Raw genomic sequence first — 24,706 nt, 5'->3', positions numbered from 1 at the left:
TGTTCGCTTCATGAGAGGTTTGCTTTTGTCAAAGCCCCCCATCAAACCTCCTACAGTGTCATGGGATCTTAATGTCGTTCTCACCCAGCTGATGAAACCTCCTTTTGAGCCACTGAACTCCTGCCATCTGAAGTACTTGACCTGGAAGGTCATTTTCTTGGTGGCAGTTACTTCAGCTCGTAGAGTCAGTGAACTGCAGGCCCTGGTAGCCCAGGCTCCTTACACCAAGTTTCATCATAATAGAGTAGTCCTCCGCACTCACCCTAAGTTCTTGCCGAAGGTAGTGTCGGAGTTCCATCTGAACCAGTCAATTGTCTTGCCAACATTTTTTCCCCGTCCTCATTCCTGCCCTGCTGAACGTCAGCTGCACACATTGGACTGCAAAAGAGCATTGGCCTTCTATCTGGAGCGGACACAGCCCAACAGACAGTCCGCCCAATTGTTTGTTTCTTTTGATCCCAACAGGAGGGGAGTGGCTGTGGGGAAATGCACCATATCCAATTGGCTGGCAGATTGCATTTCCTTCACTTATGCCCAGGCTGGGCTGGCTCTTGAGGGTCATGTCACGGCTCACAATGTCAGAGCCATGGCTGCGTCAGTGGCCCACTTGAAGTCAGCCACTATTGAAGAGATCTGCAAAGCTGCGACGTGGTCATCTGTCCACACATTCACATCTCATTACTGCCTGCAGCAGGATACCCGACGCAACAGTCGGTTCGGGCAGTCAGTGCTTCAGAATCTGTTCGGGGTTTAGAATCCAACTCCACCCCCCTAGGCCCATGTTTTATTCTGTTCCAGGCTACACTCTCTGTTAGTTGGGTAAGTTTTTAGGTCAATCTCAGTTATGTCCTCGCCGTTGCGAGGCCCAATTGACCATGTTTGTTGTTTTGAGTGAGCCTGGGGGCTAGGGATACCCCATCAGTGAGAACAAGCAGCCTGCTTGTCCTCGGAGAAAGCGAATGCTACATACCTGTAGAAGGTATTCTCCGAGGACAGCAGGCTGATTGTTCTCACAAACCCGCCCGCCTCCCCTTTGGAGTTGTGTCTTCCCTTGTCTTTGTCTTGCTACATACGGGACTGACGAACATGAGCCGGTTCGGGCGGGAAGACGGCCGCGCATGCGCGCGCGAGAGCTAGCAAAGGCCTTTGCTAGTGAAGTTTCCGATTGAAGGGGCTGCCGTGGACGTCACCCATCAGTGAGAACAATCAGCCTTCTACAGGTATGTAGCATTCGCTTTACATTTGCAAAACACAAATCTCGCCCATTTTAATGGGCTTAACGGCTAGTTATATTTATAAATAGTACTGCTGAAAATTCACAGATAAGTAACATATGTTTTGCAGTTGCTGCTAAGCAAGGGATTTGCACTTGTGCACACACCTTTGAATTTTCAAAAGACTGTATTCCTATAAAAAAAAATTAGTTTGATAGTCAAAAGGACTTATATATGTGAAGGGCAATTTTTTTTTTTTTATGTTTAAATCTCTTTATTAACGCAAAATGTACATTCATAGTACTTCAACCAATACAACAGGTTATTATCAATTCTTTATCAAATTGTCTAAATTTTTTCCTTTTTTATTCCCGAATAATACCCCCCTCCCCCCACCCTCCTTTCCTTATGGTTCAAATTGTTTATTAAATGAGCACTGCTGTAAGGCAAACATCTACAACCTTCAATAGTAATAATAGACACATTCTACAGCTTAACATATGTCAATTGCTTATTGTTCCATCAACAGTTCACCTTTCCCTTCCTGTTGCCCTCCCTCGACCCTCCCCCCTTCCCTCTACCCCTTCCCCCCCCCCCCCCCACTTCTCCCTTAATCCCTCCCTCAATGTCCTTGTAGTCCATCAGTTCGGGTGACTTTATAGGTTCAATAAATGACTTCTAGCTGCGGGGGTCATGGTGTTCCAAAAAGGTGACCACACCAGTTGCAATTCTTCTCCTGCGCTCGTGTCCATGTCTTTTATTCCAATACGTTCCAGACGTAACAACCTCATCATTTGTATCTGCCACTGTGACAATGTGGGGTATTTATATGTCAACCATTCCTGCAAGATAACTTGCCGCGCCACAACTACTACTTTGTTGATAAAAATTTTATATCCTTTTGGGATCGGATGTCCCAACTTTGGTTGTCCAAAGAGTAGTGCTGGTTCGCATTTCCATCTGTTCTTTCATAAATTGGAAATGTATTGCACCAAGGTTTTCCAAAACTTGTGTATGCCTTCACACGACCAAAACATGTGAAGGGCAATTTTTTAACTAGGTGCCTATGCTTAATTACACCTTGCATACTAAGGACGGAGTAAATTGGTACTTATATGAATAATAATACATAGCACCCAGTTCTATAACTATCAAACTAATTTTTTTTTATAGGAATACAGTCTTTTGAAAATTCAAAGGTATGTGCACAAGTGCAAATCCCTTTCCCCTGCTCCAAGTAGCCTTACCACAGACTTGTCTCTGCTCATGTGCGTAAAAGAATAACACTGTTTTTATCCACAAAAAGGCTCTGAACATTTTATTCTATTGATTTCTTGAAAAGTATCCATTTTTAGATTTTTGGACTATGAAATTGTTTGGTATTCCATTGGGGGTGTAAGCCTCTCCTGTCCATAGCAACAGGTGATGATTCTCATTAACAATCACTTTTTTTAATTTGTCTAGGAAGAAACCCTCAGAAGGGAACAGAGGTAAAACCCACTTTTCACAATATACTGCCTTCTTCACTTCACCCTTTGTGGTTTTTTCCTGGACTGTCATCTTCTACATTGGATTCCTTCTGCTCTTTGCGTACGTGCTGCTGATGAACTTCCAGATCACTCCCACTGGCCTAGAGATCACACTTTATGTCTTGGTCTTCATCCTACTCTGTGATGAAATTCGACAGGTGAGGGACCAAGGTACCTCTCTTATCTTACAGGAAATGTTAAATATTTGGCTCTGAGCTCCATTCTGCAGAGAAATAGAAAATATTACTATTTATTGGACAAATGGGGCATCAGGAACTTTGCCAAACTACATACTTGAAGTAGCAAGCTATACTACAAATTCTTTCCTTAATTTACATCTCATAAGCAATTTAGGAAATCAGTTCCTGATCTCTATCTCATCAAGGTGAACATCAACATATAATTAATCTGTATATTTTTTTCTCTTATACTTTCAAAAGTCAAAACTTTTAGACTGATATGGTAATGTACATTATGATTTATCACATAGCATCCCATTTTATGCTATGGAGCTTGCAATGTATACACCCCCAGATTCTTTATAGGTTGCTAAAAATTGGGCATGCAAATGTGGGTGCAGACCCCATATCTGAATGCAAACTAATTAGTTAATGATCTGTGCTAAAAAATTGGGCATGCAAATGTGGGTGCAGACCCCATATCTGTATGCAAACTAATTAGTTAATGATCTGTTATCAGTAATTGATGTTAATTGACAGTCATTTGGATTTATGCGCGGATCTGCCTTCGCCCTATTCTATAACATGCACACCTAAATTTTATGACATGCAACTCAATAACTGATGTGGTCATGCGAGGAGCATGGGCAGTTCAGGGACGTTCCTAAAATTTAGGCACAATGTTATAGAATAGTATCATTTACAAACCCAACTGCCATTAGTTGCATATCAGCATTACACCAGGTTTCTGTAGGCATAAATGCTTGTGCCCTAAGTTAGGTGCAATATCTGCGTTAAGCTAGTATCTGCCCTGGACAGAGCAATTTTTACAGAATACTAGCTTAGCATGGATCTTCCTAGTGCCTAACTTTGGCACCATTTACTGAATTCCCTCCATTGTGCCTGGAAGAAAACCATAAAGATGGAGGTGAGGAGGTCCCATCATAAAATTTTCTAACATTTTTTTTTCTGATCCAGTAGTTTTCTTTCCTTCTTTTGGGCTTCCACATCAATAAAAACCAATCTCTAGTAGGCTATGATGCTAGCACTTTCATTTGCAGCTGACCAGAGGACATTCCCTATTTTATAATCCCTCAACTCAGTCCAGCCCAGCCATTGCAGCAGGTACTCCTTGACCAGGGGCAATAAACTATAGCTCCCTCATGAATCTATTATACACACTCCCTTAGTGTAGCCACTCAGTGGCGTAGCTAGGGTAGTTGACACCCGGAGCCGGTCATTTTTTAACACCCCCCCCCCCCCCCCCCAAATCCAGTACTAGGCATACCGAGAATACAAAACACTGAGGACCTATAGCGCAATTCTACCATACCATAAGCAGTCATTTCTACAAGTCACACAAGCATCTTAAACGCTACAGTGAGCACTAGAACATCAATTCACCTATTGTAAAACGAAAACAGACAAATTAGTACAGATCGTCGATCTTGCACAGTCAATGCCAACTGAAAGCCATGTCTTTTTCACAAACACAGATACACCTTAATCCACTATAGAATAAGTAATCATAAGATTTCTATTTAGACAAAAATTAAACTGAACCCCCAATGCCAGACTCTGCATACAATGCAACACCACAGAAACAGAAAATGTCCCCTAGTACTGTGCAAAATATAAAATTTGAAAAAACTAACAATCTGATCACCACTTTACAAATTAACAAATAGAAATAAAACAAATATAGAAAATAAAATACCATTTTATTGGACTAATACATTTAGCTTTCAGAGGCCAAAACCTCCTTCCTCAGGTCAATACAGTATAGTGCTGTTATAGTATCCTATCCTGACCTGAGGAAGGGGGTTTTATTCTCTGAAAGTTAAGTCAAAATGTATTAAAAATTAGTCCAATAAAATGATTACCTTATTCATATGTTCTATTTATAAACATTTATTAACACAAACACTATACCCTAAAGCAAAAAAATAAAAAATATATATTTTATTTACAGTTTGTTGTCTCTGGTTTCTGCTTTCCTCATCTTCTTTTCACTGTCTTCCTTCCATCCAGCATCTGTCTTTGCTCTTTCCCTGAAATCCAGTGTCTGCCCTCTCTAATGTCCCTTCCATACAGTGTCTGCCCTCTCTCTCTGTCCCTTCCATCCACCATCTGCCCTCTTTCTCTCTCCCCCTTCCACCCACCATCTGCCCTTTCGCTCTGCCCCTTCGATCTGTCTGCCCTCCCTCTCCCATCCATCCAGGGTCTGCCCTCCCTCACGCTCCCCCCATTCCATCCAGGGTCTGTCCCCTCTCTCTGCCCCCTCTTTCCACCTGCACCTAGTTCCAGTTCCAGCCCACATCTCCCACCTGCCACCCTTTTCAGCCCCACTATCCCACCAGTCCCCAGCCCTTTTCTCCCATCAGTCCTGGGCTTCAGCCCCCAGCCACTTTTCCCTGTCCCCTTTTCAGCCCCTGGTTTCAACCTCAGCCCTTTTATCTCACCAGTCCCGAGCTTCAGCCCCAGCCAGTTCTCCCTGTCCCCTTTAAAGCCCCCAGTCCCCACAGTTTCAGCCCCTGCCCCTTTTCAGCCCCGTTCCAGTTTCAGACCCCTTCTCCCATGAGCACTTCCCTCCCCAGTCCCCTTATCCCCTCTGAGCACCCCACACCTCCCCAATCCCCATTCTCCCCTCTGAGCACCCCCACCCTCCCCAATCCCCTTCTCACCTCTGAGCATCCCTCCTCTGAACTCCCCCACCCCTCCCCAATCCCCTTCTCACCTCTGAGTTCCCTTCTGAGCTCCCCCACCCTCCCCAATCCCCTCTGAGCACCCCCACCCCTCTCCAATCCCCATTCTCCTCTCTGAGCACCCCTCCTCTGAACTCCCCCACCCCCTCTCCAATCCCCTTTCTCCCCTCTGAGCACCCCCACTCTCCAATCCCCTTCTCCCCTCTGAGCACCCCTCCTCTGAACTCCCCCACCACTCTCCAATCCCCATTCTCCCCTCTGAGCACCCCCACTCTCCAATCCCCTTCTCCCCTCTGAGCACCCCTCCTCTGAACTCCCCCACCCCCTCTCCAATCCCCTTCTCCCCTCTGAGCTCCCCCCCTGACCTAGTCCCGTCCCCCCTCCATTGAGAGCCACAGAGCCCTCTTCTCCTGCCACCGCCTGCCTTTTTCTTTTTTTTTTTTAAATCCGTGCAGCCACGCAGGCAGCGCTTCGCGTCTGCCCTGTGTTTGCTGTGAAAGAAGTAAATTGCCAGCGCTGGCTTCGGGGCTTCCCTCGATGTCCCACCCTCTTGTGAGGTAACTTCCTTTTTCCTCGAGGGCGGGACATCGAGGGAAGCCCCGAAGCCAGCGCTGGCAATTTACTTCTTTCACAGCACACGCAGGGCAGACGCGAAGCGCTGCCTGCGTGACTGCATGGATTTAAAAAAAAAAAAAAAAGAAAAAGGCAGGCGGTGGCAGGAGAGAGACGCGACGGAGCACCCCCCCCCACCCGCGGACACCCGGGGCGGACCGCCCCCACCGCCCTTGCTACGCCACTGTAGCCACTAGATGTCAGTACTTACTGATACTGAAATGGAGCCGATATTCAAAGCAATTTAAATGGGCAGGAGCCTCTCCTGCCAGCTTAAATAGCTTCCCGGCGCCTAACCAGAGATATTCAGTGGCACTTAATTGGACAGTGCCACTGAATATCCCTTGTGACCACCCAAACAAAAAATAGGTAGGTCAGGAGCAGCACTGGGGGCGGCACAGGGGAGGAGTCTCAGGTTATGCGGATGCTAGCAATATTCAGTGTCAGCACCTGCATAGCTAAGCTTCTTCATTAAGGACAGCTCTAGAGCTGTACTAAATAAGGCCACTTAGCTATGTGGGTGCTGGCTCTAAATATCGGGCAGGCACCCGCATAATTTTTTGTTTGGTGTAGTACCGCGAGCTGCCATGGGAGGTAACAGCAGCCATTTTCCTGAGGCGCCACAAGGGGCAGGAGCGAGGGAGCTGTGCTCCTGCTCCCAACAACTCCATTGGACCACCAGGGATGTAGGTAAGCCCCGGGGAGGGGGGGCTTACCTTCACCATTGGGGAGAGGCAGGGGATGAAGTGTCTTGTGGGAGGGAAGAAAGGAAAGAGGGGACATTGGGATAGGAGGGGGATTGGGGGCTTTTATTTTTTTAATAAAAAGAAAAAAAAAACCTTATGCGCCCGGAATGGCCTGATATTCAGCCAGGCTGAATATCAACCAGGTCCACATAACCTCTGGAAGGCTGCCCGCCCCAAATTATCCCCTGATATTCAGTGCCAGTGCCCGGACATGGCCCAGTACTCAATATCGGGGGATAATTTAGCTGACGATGATCAGAAACCACTCAGAGGGCAACTTTGCTGGTATCACATGTTTTCAAACAAGATTAAAATACTCTTTGAGACTTTATTTTAGACACTCTCAAGAAATGTTCTATGGGAAAGGTTGTGGATTTACCTTGACGTGATAAAAACACCACAAGATAGGAGGAAAGTTTTTCTAGCAATGAGACAAGAAGTAAAAAATTTAGGTGCTACTTTCCTTCTATCATACCTTTCAAATGTATTAAAAGACTGGGAGGGACAACATATGTTTTCTTTGTGCCTGAGCAGCTGCGTTCATTCCTGGATATGAAGAAGATCATCTAGGTTGGAATAACTGACTTACATTTGGACTGGGAAGTCTAAGCTCCTGTTAATGCCTTTGCATATTTATGTCTTTCTTAGTTTTTTCTTTAGTTTCTTTTCTCCTCTCTCTCCTTTTTCAATTGTGGTCTAAGAAAGATTTTCTTGTTTCTTATTGTTAAATTTTTGCTAATTATAAATTTGATATTTTTTGCATTTCTGGATTGAGTTAATCTTGTAAATTTGAAAAGATTTAACCTTTGAACCTATTAATCATCTCAAGGGGCCTCTACTCCTTGTAGGTAATCTGTTGTACCCAGGGCTAGTTTAACCATTAGGCATTACTAGGCAGAGTGACAGCTTATTGGGGGGGGGGAACCGAAAAGCAGCTGCTTTTTGGTTTCCCCCCCCCCCCCAATGGTTCTTTGAGTTTGTGTGACTGTCAGGACTTACTCAAAGAACCATCAGCATCTACGTTTACCTGCAAACAAAGTTTACTATTTCAAAGCATGATAATCCAATTTTGTGCTTTTGTAGAATTGTATGTGTTGGATCTCAAGAACAGAGAAAAAGGGAAAACAAAAATCATTAGATTGAGGTAAAACACCAACTGTGATCCTCAAGTACCTCCACCATGATGTGTCTGACCCCTTTCTGTCACCATGCTTGTAACTGCTAGTTCACACTCATTTGGGCAACCTACTCTACAAAAGCCCCCCAAACCATTCTTGCACCTACTTAGATGAACTCTGCTGCTATATTAACCATCCTATCTTATTTGGAATTCTCAAATAACCTGCTCCTGAAAATTGATGTGAAAATGTGGGATACAAATGCAACAAATAATAATAAATAATAAATTAGTCACCAAATTTCCTAAGCAAAACAAATAAATAAAACTGAAAATGCCTTAGGCTCGTGCTATGTGCTGCTATGAGGAAGACACAAAAGGACCTTCAGAACTGGTACAATGGTACAGTCTTTCTCCGAGGACAAGCAGGATGAATATTATCACTGATGGGTCGTCGTCCATGACGGCCCAGGAGACCGGAACTTGTAAAAAGCAAAGAACTTTCCAGATGTGCCGTACATGTGCGAGGAGCGTCCTGCCCGCGACACGAGTGTGCCCTCCTCAGTTCTTTTCTATCTGCGGACTGGAGAGTTGTTTTTCGCCACGCTCCTTTTTTCGGGCTCAGGAGAACCGTTTGGGTGTTTTTCGCTCCCTCTGTCAAGCGGCTCTTTGCCTTAAATTCTTTCACAAATAAAAAAATTTTTTTAAAGTTAGCTTAGTTTTTTTTCCTTTTATTTCTTAGTTTTCTTCATTTTTGAGGTTTCCTTTCTTTTTTTGTCGCGGCCACCTTTAGGCTGCTCGGCCGGGTCTATTTCCCCTTTTTTCTGCCTTTTTATTTGGCACTATAGAACCTTTTAATTTTGCGGCCGCTATTTCCTGCCCATGTCATCGAAGACTCCCAGCGGCTTCAAACGTTGTACTCGCTGCAACCAGACCATCTCGGGCAATGACCCCCACGCGTGTCTTTAGTGTCTTGGGCCCGATCATCTCCCAGCTGCCTGTAAGCTGTGTAAGTTGATGAAAAAACAAACCCAAGTGGCTCGAGAGGCTCAGTGTGAGAAACCTTTTCCAGATTGGTCTAGTCCTTCGAAGTCGGCATCAACATCGGTACCGAGGTCGGAGGCATCGGCGTCGATGTCAAGGTAAGCAGCGACACCAAGAGTCCAGGTAATGGCTGCCAAAAGACCGCATCGAGCTGGGAGCAGCGAGGCATCGAGTGGGTCTCCACCTATCTCGAGGCCTACTGCTATGCAGGCCCCCCGGGACTGACCTGCGTCGGACCTGGCCCCGAGGAGGTGTGAGGATTCCACATCCTCCTCTTCGGTACTGAGGAGTCTCGATGACGGGCGTCGAGCGAAGTTTAAGAAGCACCGTCATTGATCTCCTTCCATGCACGGTACCGAGAGCTCTGGAGAGCCAAGAGAGTCGGCACCCGAGAAGCGTCGGCACCGGGAGGACCGCTCACCCTCCATTCAGGAGGTGCCGATGCGTCGGTCATCTGGCAGCCTGGTACTGGCTCTCAGGCCTCTTCAGATTTTGCAACCGACTCCTGCAACGGCCCCCCCAGCCTTTTCCGATGGAAGCTCTCGATGAGCGCATCTGGGCCCTTCTTCCAGAGCTTCTGGAAGGGTTGCTTCACCAGTCTGCCTCGGTGTCGGGGATGCTTGCGCCTCCTATACCGACTGCGGAGGCGGCATCTGGACCATTGCCTGTGAGGAGGTCCCCGTCCTCGGTACGGCGTTGTCTGCCACCTGGGTCGATTCACCGGAGCTTCACCGATCCTCGACATTGAGACAGGCTTGGGTTCGGGCTGCTCTTAGTGAGCTCTTGTCCAACACCGATGAGGAGCGTTCGTGGGAAGAGGAGGAAGACCCCAGATACTTTTCGGAGGAAGAGACGTGTGGGGTTCCCTCTGATCCTACTCTGCCAATTGAGAGTAGAAGGTTTCCGTCTCTCTTTCTCATCTTTTGTACAGGAAATGTCTAAGGACATTCCATTCCCTATGGAGGTTGTTGATGAGCCCAGGGCTGAGATGCTCGAGGTCTTGGATTATCCTTCTCCACCTGCTGAGGTTGCTAGGGCCCTCTTGCATAATACACTGAGGGAAGTGCTTATGCAAAATTGGTCGTGCCCTCTTTCTAACCCAGTGGTCCCCAAAAAATCTGAGTCCATGGAGAGCTTGTAATGGTGAAGGCCCAACTTCCTCATGATTCCATGGTGGTGGACTCTGCTCTCAGAAGAGCCAAGAATACCCCCAGGCAGAGAGTCTAGGACCTTGGAGTCTTTTGGGAGAAGAATGTATCAGGCCGCTATGCTCGCCGCCAAGATCCAAACTTACCAGCTGTACACGAGCATCCACTTGCGGAACTCGGTGAGGCAACTGTCCAGTTTAGTTGAAGCACTTTCTCTGGAGCTCGCTGAACCTTTTCACCAGGTGGTCAGGCAGCAGAAGGCGTGTCGCAAATTCCTGGCCAGGGGGTCTTACGACACTTTTGATGTGGCATCCCAAGTAGCTGCTCAAGGTATAGTGATGCGCAGACTCTCATGGCTGCGTGTCTCTGACCTGGATCAGAAGACCCAGCAGCGAATGGCGGATGTTCCTTGCTGGGGGGATAATCTTTTTGGAGAAAAAGTAGAGGGCATGGTTGATCAGATCAAAAAGCACCATGATGCCATGGATTCTCTCTCCTGCCGGACGTCTTCTGCAACTGCTTCCCCTTCCAGGAGGTTTTTTGGAGAGAAAAGGAGTGCTCCCTATTCCTATCACAGGCGTAGGTACACTCCTGCTTCTTGGCAGCCGGTTCAGGCTCAGTCCCAGCATGCGCATTCCCGTCAATGCCGTGCACCTAAGGCCCCTAGGGCTCCCCAGCAAAAGCAAGGGATGGGCTTTTGACTGGCTCCAGTGCAGCATAGCCGCAGTAAAAGTGTCTGTGCCGGGCAGCTTGCCTGTCAGGGGAAGGTTAATATTTTTTCACCAAAGGTGGCCTCTTGTAACCTCCGACAGGTGGGTTCTTCAAATAGTCCGGTTAGGATACACACTCAGTCTGGTATCCAAGCCTCCAAATTGCCCACCGGGAGCTCAATCCTTCAGCTCCCAGCACAAGCAGGTACTTGCAGAGAAACGTTTCGCCCTTCTAAAGGCCAATGCGGTCAAACCCATTCCACCAGGGGAAGAAGGGTTGGAGTTCTATTCCAGGTACTTCCTTGTACAGAAGAAAACAGGGGGGATGCGTCCCATCCTAGACCTAAGGGCCATGAACAAATTCCTAGTCAGAGAAAAGTTCAGGATGGTTTCCCTGGGCACCCTTCTTCCCGTGATTCAGGAAAACGATTGGCTATGCTCTCTGGACTTAAAGGACGCCTATACCCACATCTCGATACTCCCAGCTCACAGGAAGTATCTTTGATTTCAGTTGGGAACTCAGCACTTTCAGTAGTGTGTACTGTCCTTTGGTCTCGCGTCTGCGCCCAGGGTTTTCACAAAGTGCCTGGCTGTTGTTGCAGCATCGCTACGCAGACTGGGAGTGCATGTGTTCCCTTATCTCGACGATTGGCTAGTGAAGAGCACCTCAGAGGCAGGCGCTCTACGGTCCATGCGAATGACTATTCGAGTACTAGAGCTACTAGGGTTTGTAATCAATTATCCCAAGTCCCACCTTGTCCTGGTTCAATAATTGGAGCTCATTGGAGCTCTGTTGGACATACGGGCGTCTCGAGCTTACCTTCCCCAGGTAAGGGCAGATAATCTCCTGGCCCTAGTGTCCTTGGCTCAAGCGTCTCAACAGATCACAGCTCGGCAGATGTTGAGACTTTTAGGGCACATGGCTTCCACGGTTCATGTGACTCCCATGGCACAGCTACATATGAGATCAGCTCAATGGACCCTAGCTTCCCAGTGGTGTCAGGCCACGGGGGATCTAGAGGATGTAATTCATCTCTCCACCGACTTTTGCAGTTCCCTTCAGTGGTGGACCATTCGATCCAATCTGACCTTGGGACGTCCATTCCAAATTCCTCAGCCGCAGAAAGTGCTGACGACAGATGTATCCCTCCTAGGGTGGGGATTGGGTTACCATATGGCTCCAGAAAAAGGAGGACGGATTGAGCCAGCCGAGTTTTACTTCCATTGCTTTCAATGGAAGTAATTGAGCCAGCTGGGTTTTACTTCCATTGCTTTAAAGCAATGGAAGTAAAACCCAGCTGGCTCAATCCGTCCTCCTTTTTCTGGAGCCATATGGGTTTTACTTCCATTGCTTTCAATGGAAAGCAATGGAAGTAAAACCCGGCTGGCTCAATCCGTCCTCCTTTTTCTGGAGCCATATGGTAACCCTAGGTGGGGAGCTCATGTAGATGGACTTCACACTCAGGGAGTTAGTCCTTTCAGGAGAAGGATTTTCAGATCAACTTCCTGGACTTACGAGCGATCTGGAACGCTCTCGAGGCTTTCAGAGATCGGCTCTCCAATCCAAATAATCTTCACCGTGATTGGCTATGTAAAAGTCAAACAGTGTGGTTTCTGATAAGGCCGATAAAGGCGGTATTTCCACATAAATGCTTTATTTATTGTGAAAATTGAAAGAGGTCCAGTTCTGATTTAACACATTCTTCTGAGCCATCGTGCACAAAATCCACAAATTTTTCTCAAACTATATCTTCCGGCTCTGTAGCATCGACTTTCTTCTTAGCCTTGTGCTTAGGCTTCTGAGATGCTACATAGATCAGTTTCTTTCTTTTAAGGGGCTCGGACAGTCCTTCTAAAAGTGTCTGCCCTCCTCTCTTTCTTTTAAGGGCTTTTTGGAGGACCGCTAGTCCTGATCTGGTCTGCTCGGCGTTGTTGTTCATGTTATTCAGAATGGCCGTAGTAATGTGACCCATTACATCTTTGGCTATGTTTTTAGCAGCACTTTTCACATGTGGTTTAACAATCTCAAAGCCTCTTCTCAGTAATGTTAGCGCTTTTCTAAAGAGACTACAAAACATACTGCCAATTCCCACGCCATACATAACGGGTGATCCGTAAAAGCTCGGGAGCCCATGACCGGCCTGGCCTACATAAAAATCTATGTGTGCTGCCGGGTCACCGTAAATTTTAATCGTTACCATATTAAAATACGTTCGCTTTCCGAGGTTGCAAGTGAGGCTTAAGGATCACCTTCCCTTAGCGAAATAAGACTTGCCTGTTCTGATCTGTCTTTATTTCAACATAGTTCTTGTTCACAGGGAAATAGTGGGATTTATTAAATAACTTGTTACTTTTCCCTTTAACTGGTACGCAACGCAACGTGATACAAAATGATCCACAATAACTGATACTCCATGATATCTGTATAGAGGTGCAAGGTGTTAAAACCAGCTGTGATGTCAGCAGGCAAGCTCACACTGCTAGTAAAACCGTTAGGTTCTAGCCCTAAAATGATCACTAATTCTTCATCTGCTCAGATGAGCACCGGTGCTCCTGTATTTCTCATGACGGTTCTACACCTGACGGGGTCATAAGAGATTAACAAGGGTTTTTATTGTAGCAAACAGTGATGTCATCTCCATTAAATTTTTCACGCTCGAGTAATAAAATCTCCGTACTACAAATGTTTCATCTGGTAAGTCGTACATCATCAAGATGTAAAATTGGTCTTTTGTAACGTTGTCCCACGTGTGTGGGTATTGTATTTCTGCCAAATCCCAAAAGTGTTGGAATTCCAGAGGTCTTGCTAAACGTACTGTAAAATTTGAACTGGTGTTTTGCAGGACTATGTCCACAGAGGCGTTGCTAGGGACAGTAATGTAGCTGTTAAATTTCTCAGGCCACCCTCTCCATTTCACTAGACATTTGTTCCAACCCCTTCCTTTTACTTCTAAAACTTTTTCAATAAGGTAGACACTTTCAGTGTTAGGGTTGATTTTGAATAGTTTTTCTGGGTAAAAAGAGCCTTCCATGGCTTCCCTCTCATAATCCTGTATTTTGTAAACAGGTTTCTGCCCTCTGATTAACACATCCGTGATTATAAATATCTCATTGGTCCACGTCAGTTCGTATCCCTTTTGAAAAACGCCTTTTGTTTTTGACAGTCTTACATGATCGCCTTTTGCAAAATGTTTCACAGTCATTTCTAGTTTCGCATTCCCTCTATAGATTGTTTTCCAGACCCTCACAGAATTTATGGTTCCATGAAAACTCCGATTATAGATACATAGAGGAAGAATTGGGTGGGATACCGGTGTCGGAAATGGTATTTCAAGCGGACGAGTCGGAGAAACTTACTGACTTCACGGTAAACCTGGAGTACGTAATGGGGCAGTTCAGCAAACTGAAGAGTAGCAAATCTCCTGGACCGGATGGTATTCATCCTAGAGTACTGATAGAACTGAAAAATGAGCTTGCGGACCTACTGCTAGTGATATGCAACTTATCCTTAAAATCGAGCGTGGTAGTAAGATCCAAGATGGCTGCCTGAGTAGACGTGCGAGAAAGAGCTCCGGAGACTTCTTAGTATATTGCTAACTGAGAAACCGCGTCCCTGTAATGGGGAAACGGAAAGGAAAACTCGGAGTGCCTTCCTCCACAGGCAGAGTTGACCCACCTCTCATGCGGCAATTGACGCTTGAAGAATCGGGGCTCCGAACGCCGGGAACCGGACTGAACGCTTTGGGAGGTCCGGGAGATCAAACTGACCTAAGCGCCGAAGGAGCGTCTTTGAGCCCTCCCCCGATTACAGCTCCTCCAAGACCAGGAAGTGAAACCGCGGGGCAGAGAGTGCAGCAAGTCGAGCCCGGAAACCGGTCGTTCGCAACTGCCAGTGGGGGCCCTGCCGCCGCGTCGACGCCAGTGAGTTTGTTATCTCAGACAGATATGTCTGAAAGAAATCCTGTTGCAACTTCTACGATGTTTGGAGTTTTGAATAAACCAACGACGGTTACAATGGATTCCTTATGGGAGGCAATACAGGGACTGAATACCAACTTACTGCAAATAATAGGTATTTTTAGAGGTGAGGTAACGGAATTAAAGCAATCACAACATGATTTAGAAGGAAAAATTGCAGAACAATCTACAAAGATGGAACTATTTGATAAAGATATTAAAACGCTGAATTCCTCCATGCAAGTATTGATAAAAGATGCTAATTTTCAAAAGCGAAAAACAGAATATTTGGAAAATCAGATTAGGGGAAATAACTTACGTTTTCTTAACTTTCCTAAGATGCCTCTCATGTCAGCTCTAGATATGTTTAAAAAATATCTTAATGAAGTTTTGGGTATTCCCCCTGAGGGATACCCACCTATAACAAGACTATTGTACATTTCTGGATCTGGAGAGACAAAATTGCCTGTTAACCCCCAACCTGATTTGAATCTAACAGAAATTCTAGAATCCTCTTTGGAAGTATTAACTGAGAGAACAACGCTTTTGGTAACTTTTGCTCTGCAGTTGGATCGAAATAATATTTTTAGGCTTTACTTTCGTCACGCTAAATCACCCTTCCTGGGAGCAAAAATACAAGTATTTCCCGATTTTGCCCGAGAGACTCAAAGAAAAAGAAAGAAATTTTTGTTGTTAAAAGAAAGAGTTTTGCATATAGGTGGGACCTTTATGTTAAGGTTCCCCTGTAAATGTTATATTTCTTTGAACTCTGTTAACTATATTTATTTTGATCCTGAGAAGTTATTAGATTTTATTACCTCTAAAGAAAATTGCAGTAGTTCCTGATTGCTGGCGCGAAACCCAGCTGCGTTCCCTCTGGTTTTGTCTACTTGATAACTTAATTTAATTTATTTTATTTTATCATATTTGATCTGATATTTCCTTGATCTTGGATCACTATTTGTGGACAAAAAAATTTTAGAGGAATAATTATTTTATTTTTCCTTAATATAATTGAGTACTGTTCTTTTGAAAATGTATTTCCTTTTTCTCTGAAGATGTATTTATGTTTTTTTTGCATAAATGATAAATGAATAAAAATATATAAATTAAAAAAAAAAAATCGAGCGTGGTACCGGAAGATTGGAGGGTGGCCAATGTAACACCGATTTTTTAAAAGGCTCCAGGGGAGATCCGGGAAATTATAGACCGGTGAGTCTGACGTCAGTGCCGGGGAAAATGGTAGAGGCTATTATTAAAAACAAACTTACAGAGCACATCCAAGGACATGGATTACTGAGACCAAGTCAGCACGGCTTTTGTGTGGGGAAATCTTGCCTGACCAATTTACTTCAATTGTTTGAAGGAGGAAACAAACATGTGGACAAAGGGGAGCCGGTTGATATTGTGTATCTGGATTTTCAAAAGGCGTTTGACAAGGTACCTCATGAAAAGCTACAGAGGAAATTGGAGGGTCATGGGATAGGAGGAAAAGTCCTATTGTGGATTAAAAACTGGTTGAAGGATAGGAAACAGAGAGTGGGGTTAAATGGGCAGTATTCACAGTGGAGAAGGGTAGTTAGTGGGGTTCCTCAGGGGTCTGTGCTAGGACTGCTGCTTTTTAATTTATTTATAAATGATTTAGAGATGGGAGTAACTAGCGAGGTAATTAAATTTGCTGATGACACAAAGTTATTCGAAGTTGTTAAATCGTGACAGGATTGTGAAAAATTACAAGAGGACCTTACGAGACTGGGAGACTGGGCGGCTAAATGGCAGATGACGTTTAATGTGAGCAAGTGCAAGGTGATGCATGTGGGAAAAAAGAACCCGAATTATAGCTACGTTATGCAAGGTTCCACGTTAGGAGTTACGGACCAAGAAAGGGATCTGGGTGTCGTCATCGATAATACACTGAAACCTTCTGCTCAGTGTGCTGCTTCGGCTAGGAAAGCGAATAGAATGTTGGGTATTATTAGGAAAGGTATGGAAAACAGGTGTGAAGATGTTATAATGCCGTTGTATCGCTCCATGGTGCGACCGCACCTTGAGTATTGTGTTCAATTCTGGTCGCCGCATCTCAAGAAAGATGTAGTAGAATTGGAAAAGGTGCAGAGAAGGGCGACTAAAATGATAGCGGGGATGGGACGACTTCCCTATGAAGAAAGATTAAGGAGGCTAGGGCTATTCAGCTTGGAGAAGAGACGGCTGTGGGGAGACATGATAGAGGTATATAAAATAATGAGTGGAGTGGAATAGGTGGATGTGAAGTGTCTGTTCACGCTTTCCAAAAATACTAGGACTAGGGGGCATGCGATGAAACTACAGTGTAGTAAATTTAAAACAAATCGGAGAAAATGTTTCTTCACCCAACGTGTAACTAAACTTTGGAATTCGTTGCCGGAGAAAGTGGTGAAGGCGGTTAGCTTAGCAGAGTTTAAAAAGAGGTTAGACGTTTTCCTAAAGGACAAGTCCATAAACCGCTACTAAATGGACTTGGGAAAAATCCACAATTCCAGGAACAACATGTATAGAATGTTTGTACGTTTGGGAAGCTTGCCAGGTGCCCTTGGCCTGGATTGGCCGCTGTCGTGGACAGGATGCTGGGCTCGATGGACCCTTGGTCTTTTCCCAGTTTGGCATTACTTATGTACTTATGGCCTGCAATAGCAAAAGCATAGCATAGCAAAAAGAGTTGCATGAGGTGAAAAACTGCCATATTTTAGACTTTAGTGTACGGTTAAACCTCTCCTTCCCTGCCTTTCTCTTGCCCGCTCTGTCTGTAACAACTTTCCTACATCCATGACCTCTTTATCTCTCATACTCTCCATCTGCTTGCCCTAACTGAAACTTGGCTTTACCCTGAAGACTCTGCTTCAGTTGCGGCCCTATGCCCATACTCCTCGCCCGGTTGGCCGCGGAGGTGGTGTCGGGCTACTACTTTCACCCTCTTGTAGATTTCAACCTCTTCTTAACACTATGAGGCATATTTTCAAAGCACTTAGCCTTCCAAAGTTCCATAGGTTTCTATGGAACTTTGGAAGGCTAAGTGCTTTGAAAATATGCCTATATATCTCCTAATGTCATCCCGTTTATCTGTCATATCCTCAATCTTTCACTGTCCACTGCGACTGTTCCTGATGCCTTCAAACATGCCGTAGTCACACCACTCCTTCAAAAACCTTCATTGGACCCTACCTGTCCTTCCAACTATCGCCCCATCTCCCTCCTCCCTTTCCTATCCAAGATACTTGAATGTGCTGTTCACCGCAGTTGCCTTGACTTTCTTTCATCTCAAGCTGTTCTTGATCCACTTCAATCTGGCTTTCGCCCCCTTCATTCAACTGAAACAGCACTTGCTAAAGTATCCAATGATCTGTTCCTGGCCAGATCCAAAGGTCTCTATTCTGTCCTCTTCCTTCTCGATCTATTTGCTGCTTTTGACACTGTTGATCACAGCCTACTCCTTGATACGCTGTCCTCACTTGGATTCCAGGGCTCTGTTCTTTCCTGGTTTTCTTCTTACCTCTCCCAGCGTACCTTTAGTGTATACTCTAGTGGATCCTCCTCTACTTCTATCCCACTGTCAATTGGTGTACCATAGGGATCTGTCCTGGGACCTCTTCTTTTCTCCATCTATACTTCTTCCCTTGGTACTCTGATCTCATCCCATGGTTTTCAGTATCATCTTTACGCTGATGACTCCCAGATCTACCTCTCCATACCAGAAATCTCAGCCGAAATCCAGGCCAAAGTATCAGCCTGCCTGTCTGACATTGCTGCCTGGATGTCTCAGCGCCATCTGAAACTAAACATGACCAAGACTGAGCTTCTTATCTTTCCCCCTAAACCAACCTCTCCTCCTCCCCCATTCTCTATTTCTGTGGATAACACTCCCATCCTTCCTGTCTCATCAGCTCGTAACCTTGGGGTCATCTTTGACTCCTCCCTCTCCTTCTCTGCACATATTCAACAGACTGCTAAAACCTGTCGTTTCTTTCTCTATAATATCAGCAAAATTCGCTTAGACTATTGCAACTTGCTTCTTACAGGTCTCCTACTTAGCCATCTCTCTCCTCTTCAATCTGTTCAAAATTCTGCTGCACGACTAATATTCCACCAGAGTCGTTATGCTCATATTAGCCCTCTCCTCAAGTCACTTCACTGGCTTCCTATCCGTTTCCGCATACAGTTCAAACTCCTCTTATTGACCTACAAATGCATTCACTCTGCAGCTCCTCAGTACTTCTCCACTCTCATCTCTCCCTACATTCCTCCCTGGGAACTCCGTTCACTGGGTAAATCTCTCTTATCTGCACCCTTCTCCTCCATTGCTAACTCCAGACTCCATTCCTTTATCTTGCTGTACCATATGCCTGGAATAGACTTCCTGAGCTGGTACGTCACGCTCCATCTCTGGCCGTCTTCAAATCTAAGCTAAAAGCTCGCCTTTTTGATGCTACTTTTAAGTCCTAACTCTTGTTCACTTGTTCAGAACCTTTATTTTATCATCCTCACTTTAATATTCCCTTATCTCTTGTTTGTCCTGTTTATCTGTCCTAATTAGATTGTAAGTTCTGTTGAGCAGGGACTGTCTCTTCATGTTCAAGTGTACAGTGCTGCATACGTCTAGTAGTGCTATAGAAATGATAAGTAGTAGTAGTAGTAGTAGTCTACCACAGCTTTTACATCATTGTTGGTCACAGAGTACAGATTCCTTTTCTTTTCAGTAATGTTTCACTAGTTCTGGGACTTGTGGTCTTTAAAAAAAAGCATAAAACAGCTCTATTACCATTTCTTGAAAAAAAGTAGTGAGCATAGCTCAGGGCCTTCTGTCTGTGAGTGAATGGATTGCTAAAAAGCTGAGAGAAACCAGCCCCACAGATCAGAGCTGGGATTCCGCGTGTATTTAGTTTGCTTTTGAGACTGAGCTTGCTAGAGAGGAGGGGGGCTTGTGGGGAATGGCTAGAGAGAGAAGGTGTGTATGTGTGTGTGTATGGCTAGAGAGGAGAGGGTTGTCTTTTTTGAAACACAGCTGGGATTTCCTGTGTTTTAGCTTGGAGAAGAGCTGTGATTAGGCTGTAAATTGATCTAACAGAGTCAGTGTGAAAAAAAAGCAATATGGCCCCCAACAAATTAGCACACTGTCAAAATGGCCCGATCTTACCTTTAAATAGCTCCAGCTATACTCTCCAGGGTTTTTTAGATGCATGCGTGGCTGTCACTACATAGCAGCTTAGCTTGTTTTGACACATGCGCCTTCTTTTCGTGACTGTCAATTCACAGCTGCTTAACTGTGGCTTAGCTTTTGGAGAGTGTTTCATGGTGCCCTTCTTCAGTAAATGTACATTCAGCTGCTTTCTTACTGATACTCATCTTGCCTCACATCACATCTTTTTATTCTTTGTGGTATTTCTGCTATTTATTTGGTCTCTTGTAAGTGTAAGTGCTTTTAAAAGAAAGAAAGAAGCAGGGATATAAAAACAAGACAAGGTTGATTTAATCAAATAAGGAGCACTTTTATCCTTATATTTGCCACACTCAATTTCAACATATTTTGTCTGATTGGCCAAGAAAGAGGAACTTGGTTTTATCCTTATTAAATTTCAAGGAATTAATTTTAAACCATTTTCAAGAAGTTGAATACAATCTGTTATTATAACTGCTGTGATTTCAACTGTCTGAGCGACAGGTAGTAAAATCGTTATATCATCTATATAACTAAAAACCTTAAAAGCAGTGGAACGTAATACCAGGCCTAAGGAAGACATCAGCACATTAAATAAAGTTGGTGAAAAAGAGGAGCCCTGGGGGACCCCTCAACTAGCATGCCATGACTCCAATAGGGTCCCTTTAAATCTCATACTATATGCTCTGAAAGTAAGGAAACCAGTAAATCATTGCCTCCAATACCAAAGCTATCCAGGTCAAAGGCACTCAACAAATCAAACTTATATAATGATCTTTACCCAAAAGCATTCGCCCTCTGCTAACAGTGCATCAAGTACTGTCTCTGTGTTAAAATATTTACAAAAGGCAGTCTGTGGCTCATGAAGGAATTGATGCCACAGGACCATAGTTGGTGACGTATGCAATACCAAGTTTATTATTTTTAACAATCTAAGTCAAAACTATGCTTCCATCTTTTGTTGGAAACTTACCAAAGGAAAACTGATGGTTAGTCCACACTAGCAAATGTTTCAAAAATGATTCTGGGTCAGTATTCATTAAGTATGGAGGACAAATAACCAATGAACATTAAGAAGAAGTATAGCGATTAAAAAGAGGAAGCAAATGATCTAAACATATAGGTTTAAAATCACACCAATATCTATCTATGGAATGGAACCAATAAAAGTCTAGTAAGCATCTAAGGTCCCTACTAATGACTTAGATTGAACTATTTCTAATTGAAATTTACTTAGGGCCGCTTTTACTAAGCTGCGTAGGCGCCTACTTGCGCCCAATGCATGCCAAATTGGAGTTACCACCCGGTTACCGTGTGGCCCTTGCAGTAATTTCAATTTTGGCACACGTTCGCTACATGTGTCTGAAAAATATTTTTTATTTTCTGTCGTGCGTAGCGGACGTGTGCCAAGTGGCATCTGATGCATGTAGGCATTGGTGTGCTGGAGCCGGCTCGCACCGGCTCGCAAGAGCCGGTTGTTAAATTTTTTAACATCTTGCGAGCCGGTTGTTCTGCAGGGCGAGCCAGCTCCGATAAACGAGGTAAGCATGGCAGGAGGGTGCTACAAACCATGCTTACCCCGTTTAAGGGGGTTCTGTTTTTCACTGGCCAGATTCCAGCAAGGCCCAGCAGTAGAGAAGCTTCCATTTGTAAATGGAAAACTGTGGCTGCTAGCGTGCCGCCGTTATCCAGAAAGGAAGAGAGCCAGCTCAGAAAAAACATAGACACTCCCAGCTGCGCCTCTGGCAGACACACCTGCGTGGACGCGCTTCCCTTTCCTTATTTATATGTGCTCACCCGCCACTGCTTCGGGGCCTTCAGCCACCCATTCTCACTCACCTCGTCAGCCACCGCCACAGTCCGCGGACGGTGGGGAGCAAATGGGAGCCAGCCAATCAGAGGCTGGAGCTCTGCTGATTGGCGTTGGTTTAGACCAATGTGAGGTTATGCTGAGGGGTGGGGGCGCAAGAGTGGGCCCGGGTCTGCAAGGGAAGGCAAGGGCCCCGCATGGTCAAGTGTCCACAAGAAGGAAGGTGGGAGTAAGGCTGGGACAGAGTCCTGTGTAACAATGGAGCCATGGCCGTTGCTGGGTTCGAGAATGGTGTAGATGAACAGTGTCAACGTCCCTGTTAAGCCTATGTCCAACGCGGCTGGTATGGAGAGACGAGAAGGGGCAGAGTGCAGCTGAGAGTCCGCGGGGGAGGAGGGGCTGCAGGTTGAAGAAAGGATGTGATGGTGGGTAATAACAAGACTGCACGGGCAGCACTAAGGTGAATAAGCGGTCGAGGACGCTGCTTGCTTGTTTGCCTGGCTGCCGCAAGCTGAATGACCGGGAACGGAGAGGTGTTAAGAGTTTTGAGGATACTGGAAGAGAAGAAAAAGGGTTATGGGAAGAGGAGAGTTGCTGGACATGGGTGGATGGAGAAGAGGGCAGGGAGAGAGAAGAAATGCTGGACATGGATGGAGGGAAGCGAAGAGTGAGGAAGGAGATGAGATGAGGGAAAAGGAAGAGAGGAGAAAAACTGTACATGGATGAAGAAAGAGGCAGAAGCTGGATCCACTGGACAGTCAAGTCTGCGGAGGACCCAGTTTTTACTTATGGATGTAGGGCAAGAAATGAAGAAGAAAGGTGGAAAGTAAAGAAATAAATGGAAAGGAAGCCCTGGAAACAGAGTTAAGAGGACAGATAGCAGCAGAATCAGATACTGGGCCAGCATGATCAGAAAAACAAAGTCACCAGATATCAAAGGTAGAAAAAAATCATTTTATTTTCATTATAGTGTTTGGAATATGTCCACTTTGAGAATCAGGTGCTGAACATTAAAAGTTTATATTTATTTACTTATTTATGGCATTTTATCCCACATTAAACATGAATTAGATTGGAACCTGGGATCATTAACATTTTTTTTCCTGGAGTAATGCATTGCCCCCCCCCCAGGCTCTCTCCCCAGCTATAGCCAGCTCTGCAATTTGGGGGGGGGCACAGAGGTGGACGAGGGGCACAGAGGTGGATGGGGGGGCGCAGAGGTGGACCGGGGAGAAAGCCTGTTGTTAAACATTTACCAGCACACCACTGCTTGTAGGTCATTACCGCCCACATTCTTTACTGCTAGGTCTATGGCTGGCGGTAAGGTCTCAGACCCAAAATGGACGCGCAGCAATTTTGATTTTGCCGCACATCCATTTTCGGCAAAAAAAAGAGGCATATTTTGCAGGTGCGCTGAAAAATGGATCTGCACGCGCCCAAAACCTGCGCCTACAATACAGCAAGCCATTTTTCAGCGGGCCTTTGTAAAAGAACCCCTTATTTTCTCCTGGAGATAATCTGCCAGCATTTGTTCCAAAGGGGATGATTGAATATTCATCTGTGTTGGTTCAGATGGTCTAATGTAGTAGACCATTTTAAAATAACTTTTTCTGATTAAGCAGTTCTGTACCCACTAGATTTAAATAATAAATGTTCCTCTTTGTTTTAATCAGATGTTTATATATACTGTGCTAACTGCCTTTCTCCATTCATCCCTATTCCCTACTGTTCTGTTTTTCTGCCAGATACCCTCCAATCTCTGACATAATTGATTCTGTAAATTCAGTGTATCAAACCAAGGATTTGAGCTCTAACCTGCTTCTTTATCCTTCATTGTTTTTATCAATGAGTGCAGCATCACTATTATTACAGGATAAGAATTTTTGCTTTAGACTAGACCAAAATGAATCAACCAAAATGAATCATGAGCTATTTTGCCTCGTAATCACAGCAAACAAACTAAGTCTTCACTCTCCTTCACAATATTTATTTGTTACATTTATACCCCGCACTTTCCCGCTCAATAGCAGGTTCAGTGACAAACTCCACCCCTCCACTCTCTACCTCTTCAAAAGCACAACTGGATCACAAAAGACAAATCACAGCTCAACTTACCTGCTTATTTTCGAACGAGAAGCCGGCCAAAAAGCAACACAAAAGGCACATGGCCGGTCCCATGAAAGAAAGCTGGCTAAATCCAATAATCTAAACCGTGCCGTAAGGGCGGCGTCAAAGCAAGGCCGGCCATCTATGGCCGGCCCCACAGGGGGCGTGTTAGGGGCAGCATTACGAGATGGCCGCCTCCAACATATAACGGCTAGCGAAATGGTTTTGCATGGGCGGGAACATGGCCATCATTAATTAGACCTGAAATAAAAGCGACCAGAGTAAGGGGGAAGTCGTCTTTAGACCCATTAGTGATTTTGTGGAGTTGGAGCTTGGCCTGATCATTGTTGGGAGAGAAAGCTGAATTGTTGTTTGCAGAGAAAGCTGAGAGTTTGTTGAGTACCTGTTACCTTTGCTGTGGTCGGAACGTTTTCAGCCTCACCTGCCTCATTTGTGTTTCACCTCTTCACCTTTTCCTACCTACCCCTTCTAGCCCCCAAACACAGACACCACTACTGCTTCCTCTATCTCCCCCATCCATTCACTGTCCCCAAGTTCATAGTTCATTCCCTTACCTGTTTGTAGTCTCTGTTTGTCTCTTTGTCCTATGTACTGCTGCACCATTTTGCTTGCAGTGTGGC

At 45.1% G+C, this 24,706-nt stretch overlaps 1 protein-coding gene across 1 annotated transcript in view; it reads left to right on the top strand.

Moving 5' to 3' along the window:
* Positions 1-24,706, top strand: part of TRPM8 (transient receptor potential cation channel subfamily M member 8) — a 1,843,971-nt gene that overhangs the window by 1,338,729 nt on the left and 480,536 nt on the right. The window contains 1 exon segment of the mRNA XM_030210821.1: positions 2,679-2,901. Coding sequence (XP_030066681.1) covers positions 2,679-2,901 — 223 coding nt within the window.

The sequence above is a fragment of the Microcaecilia unicolor genome, chromosome 7, assembly GCF_901765095.1.
Source record: "Microcaecilia unicolor chromosome 7, aMicUni1.1, whole genome shotgun sequence".
Classification (NCBI taxonomy): domain Eukaryota; kingdom Metazoa; phylum Chordata; class Amphibia; order Gymnophiona; family Siphonopidae; genus Microcaecilia; species Microcaecilia unicolor.
The sequence above is the reverse complement of the archived record's forward strand: the minus strand, read 5'-3'. Positions and strand labels throughout refer to the sequence as shown.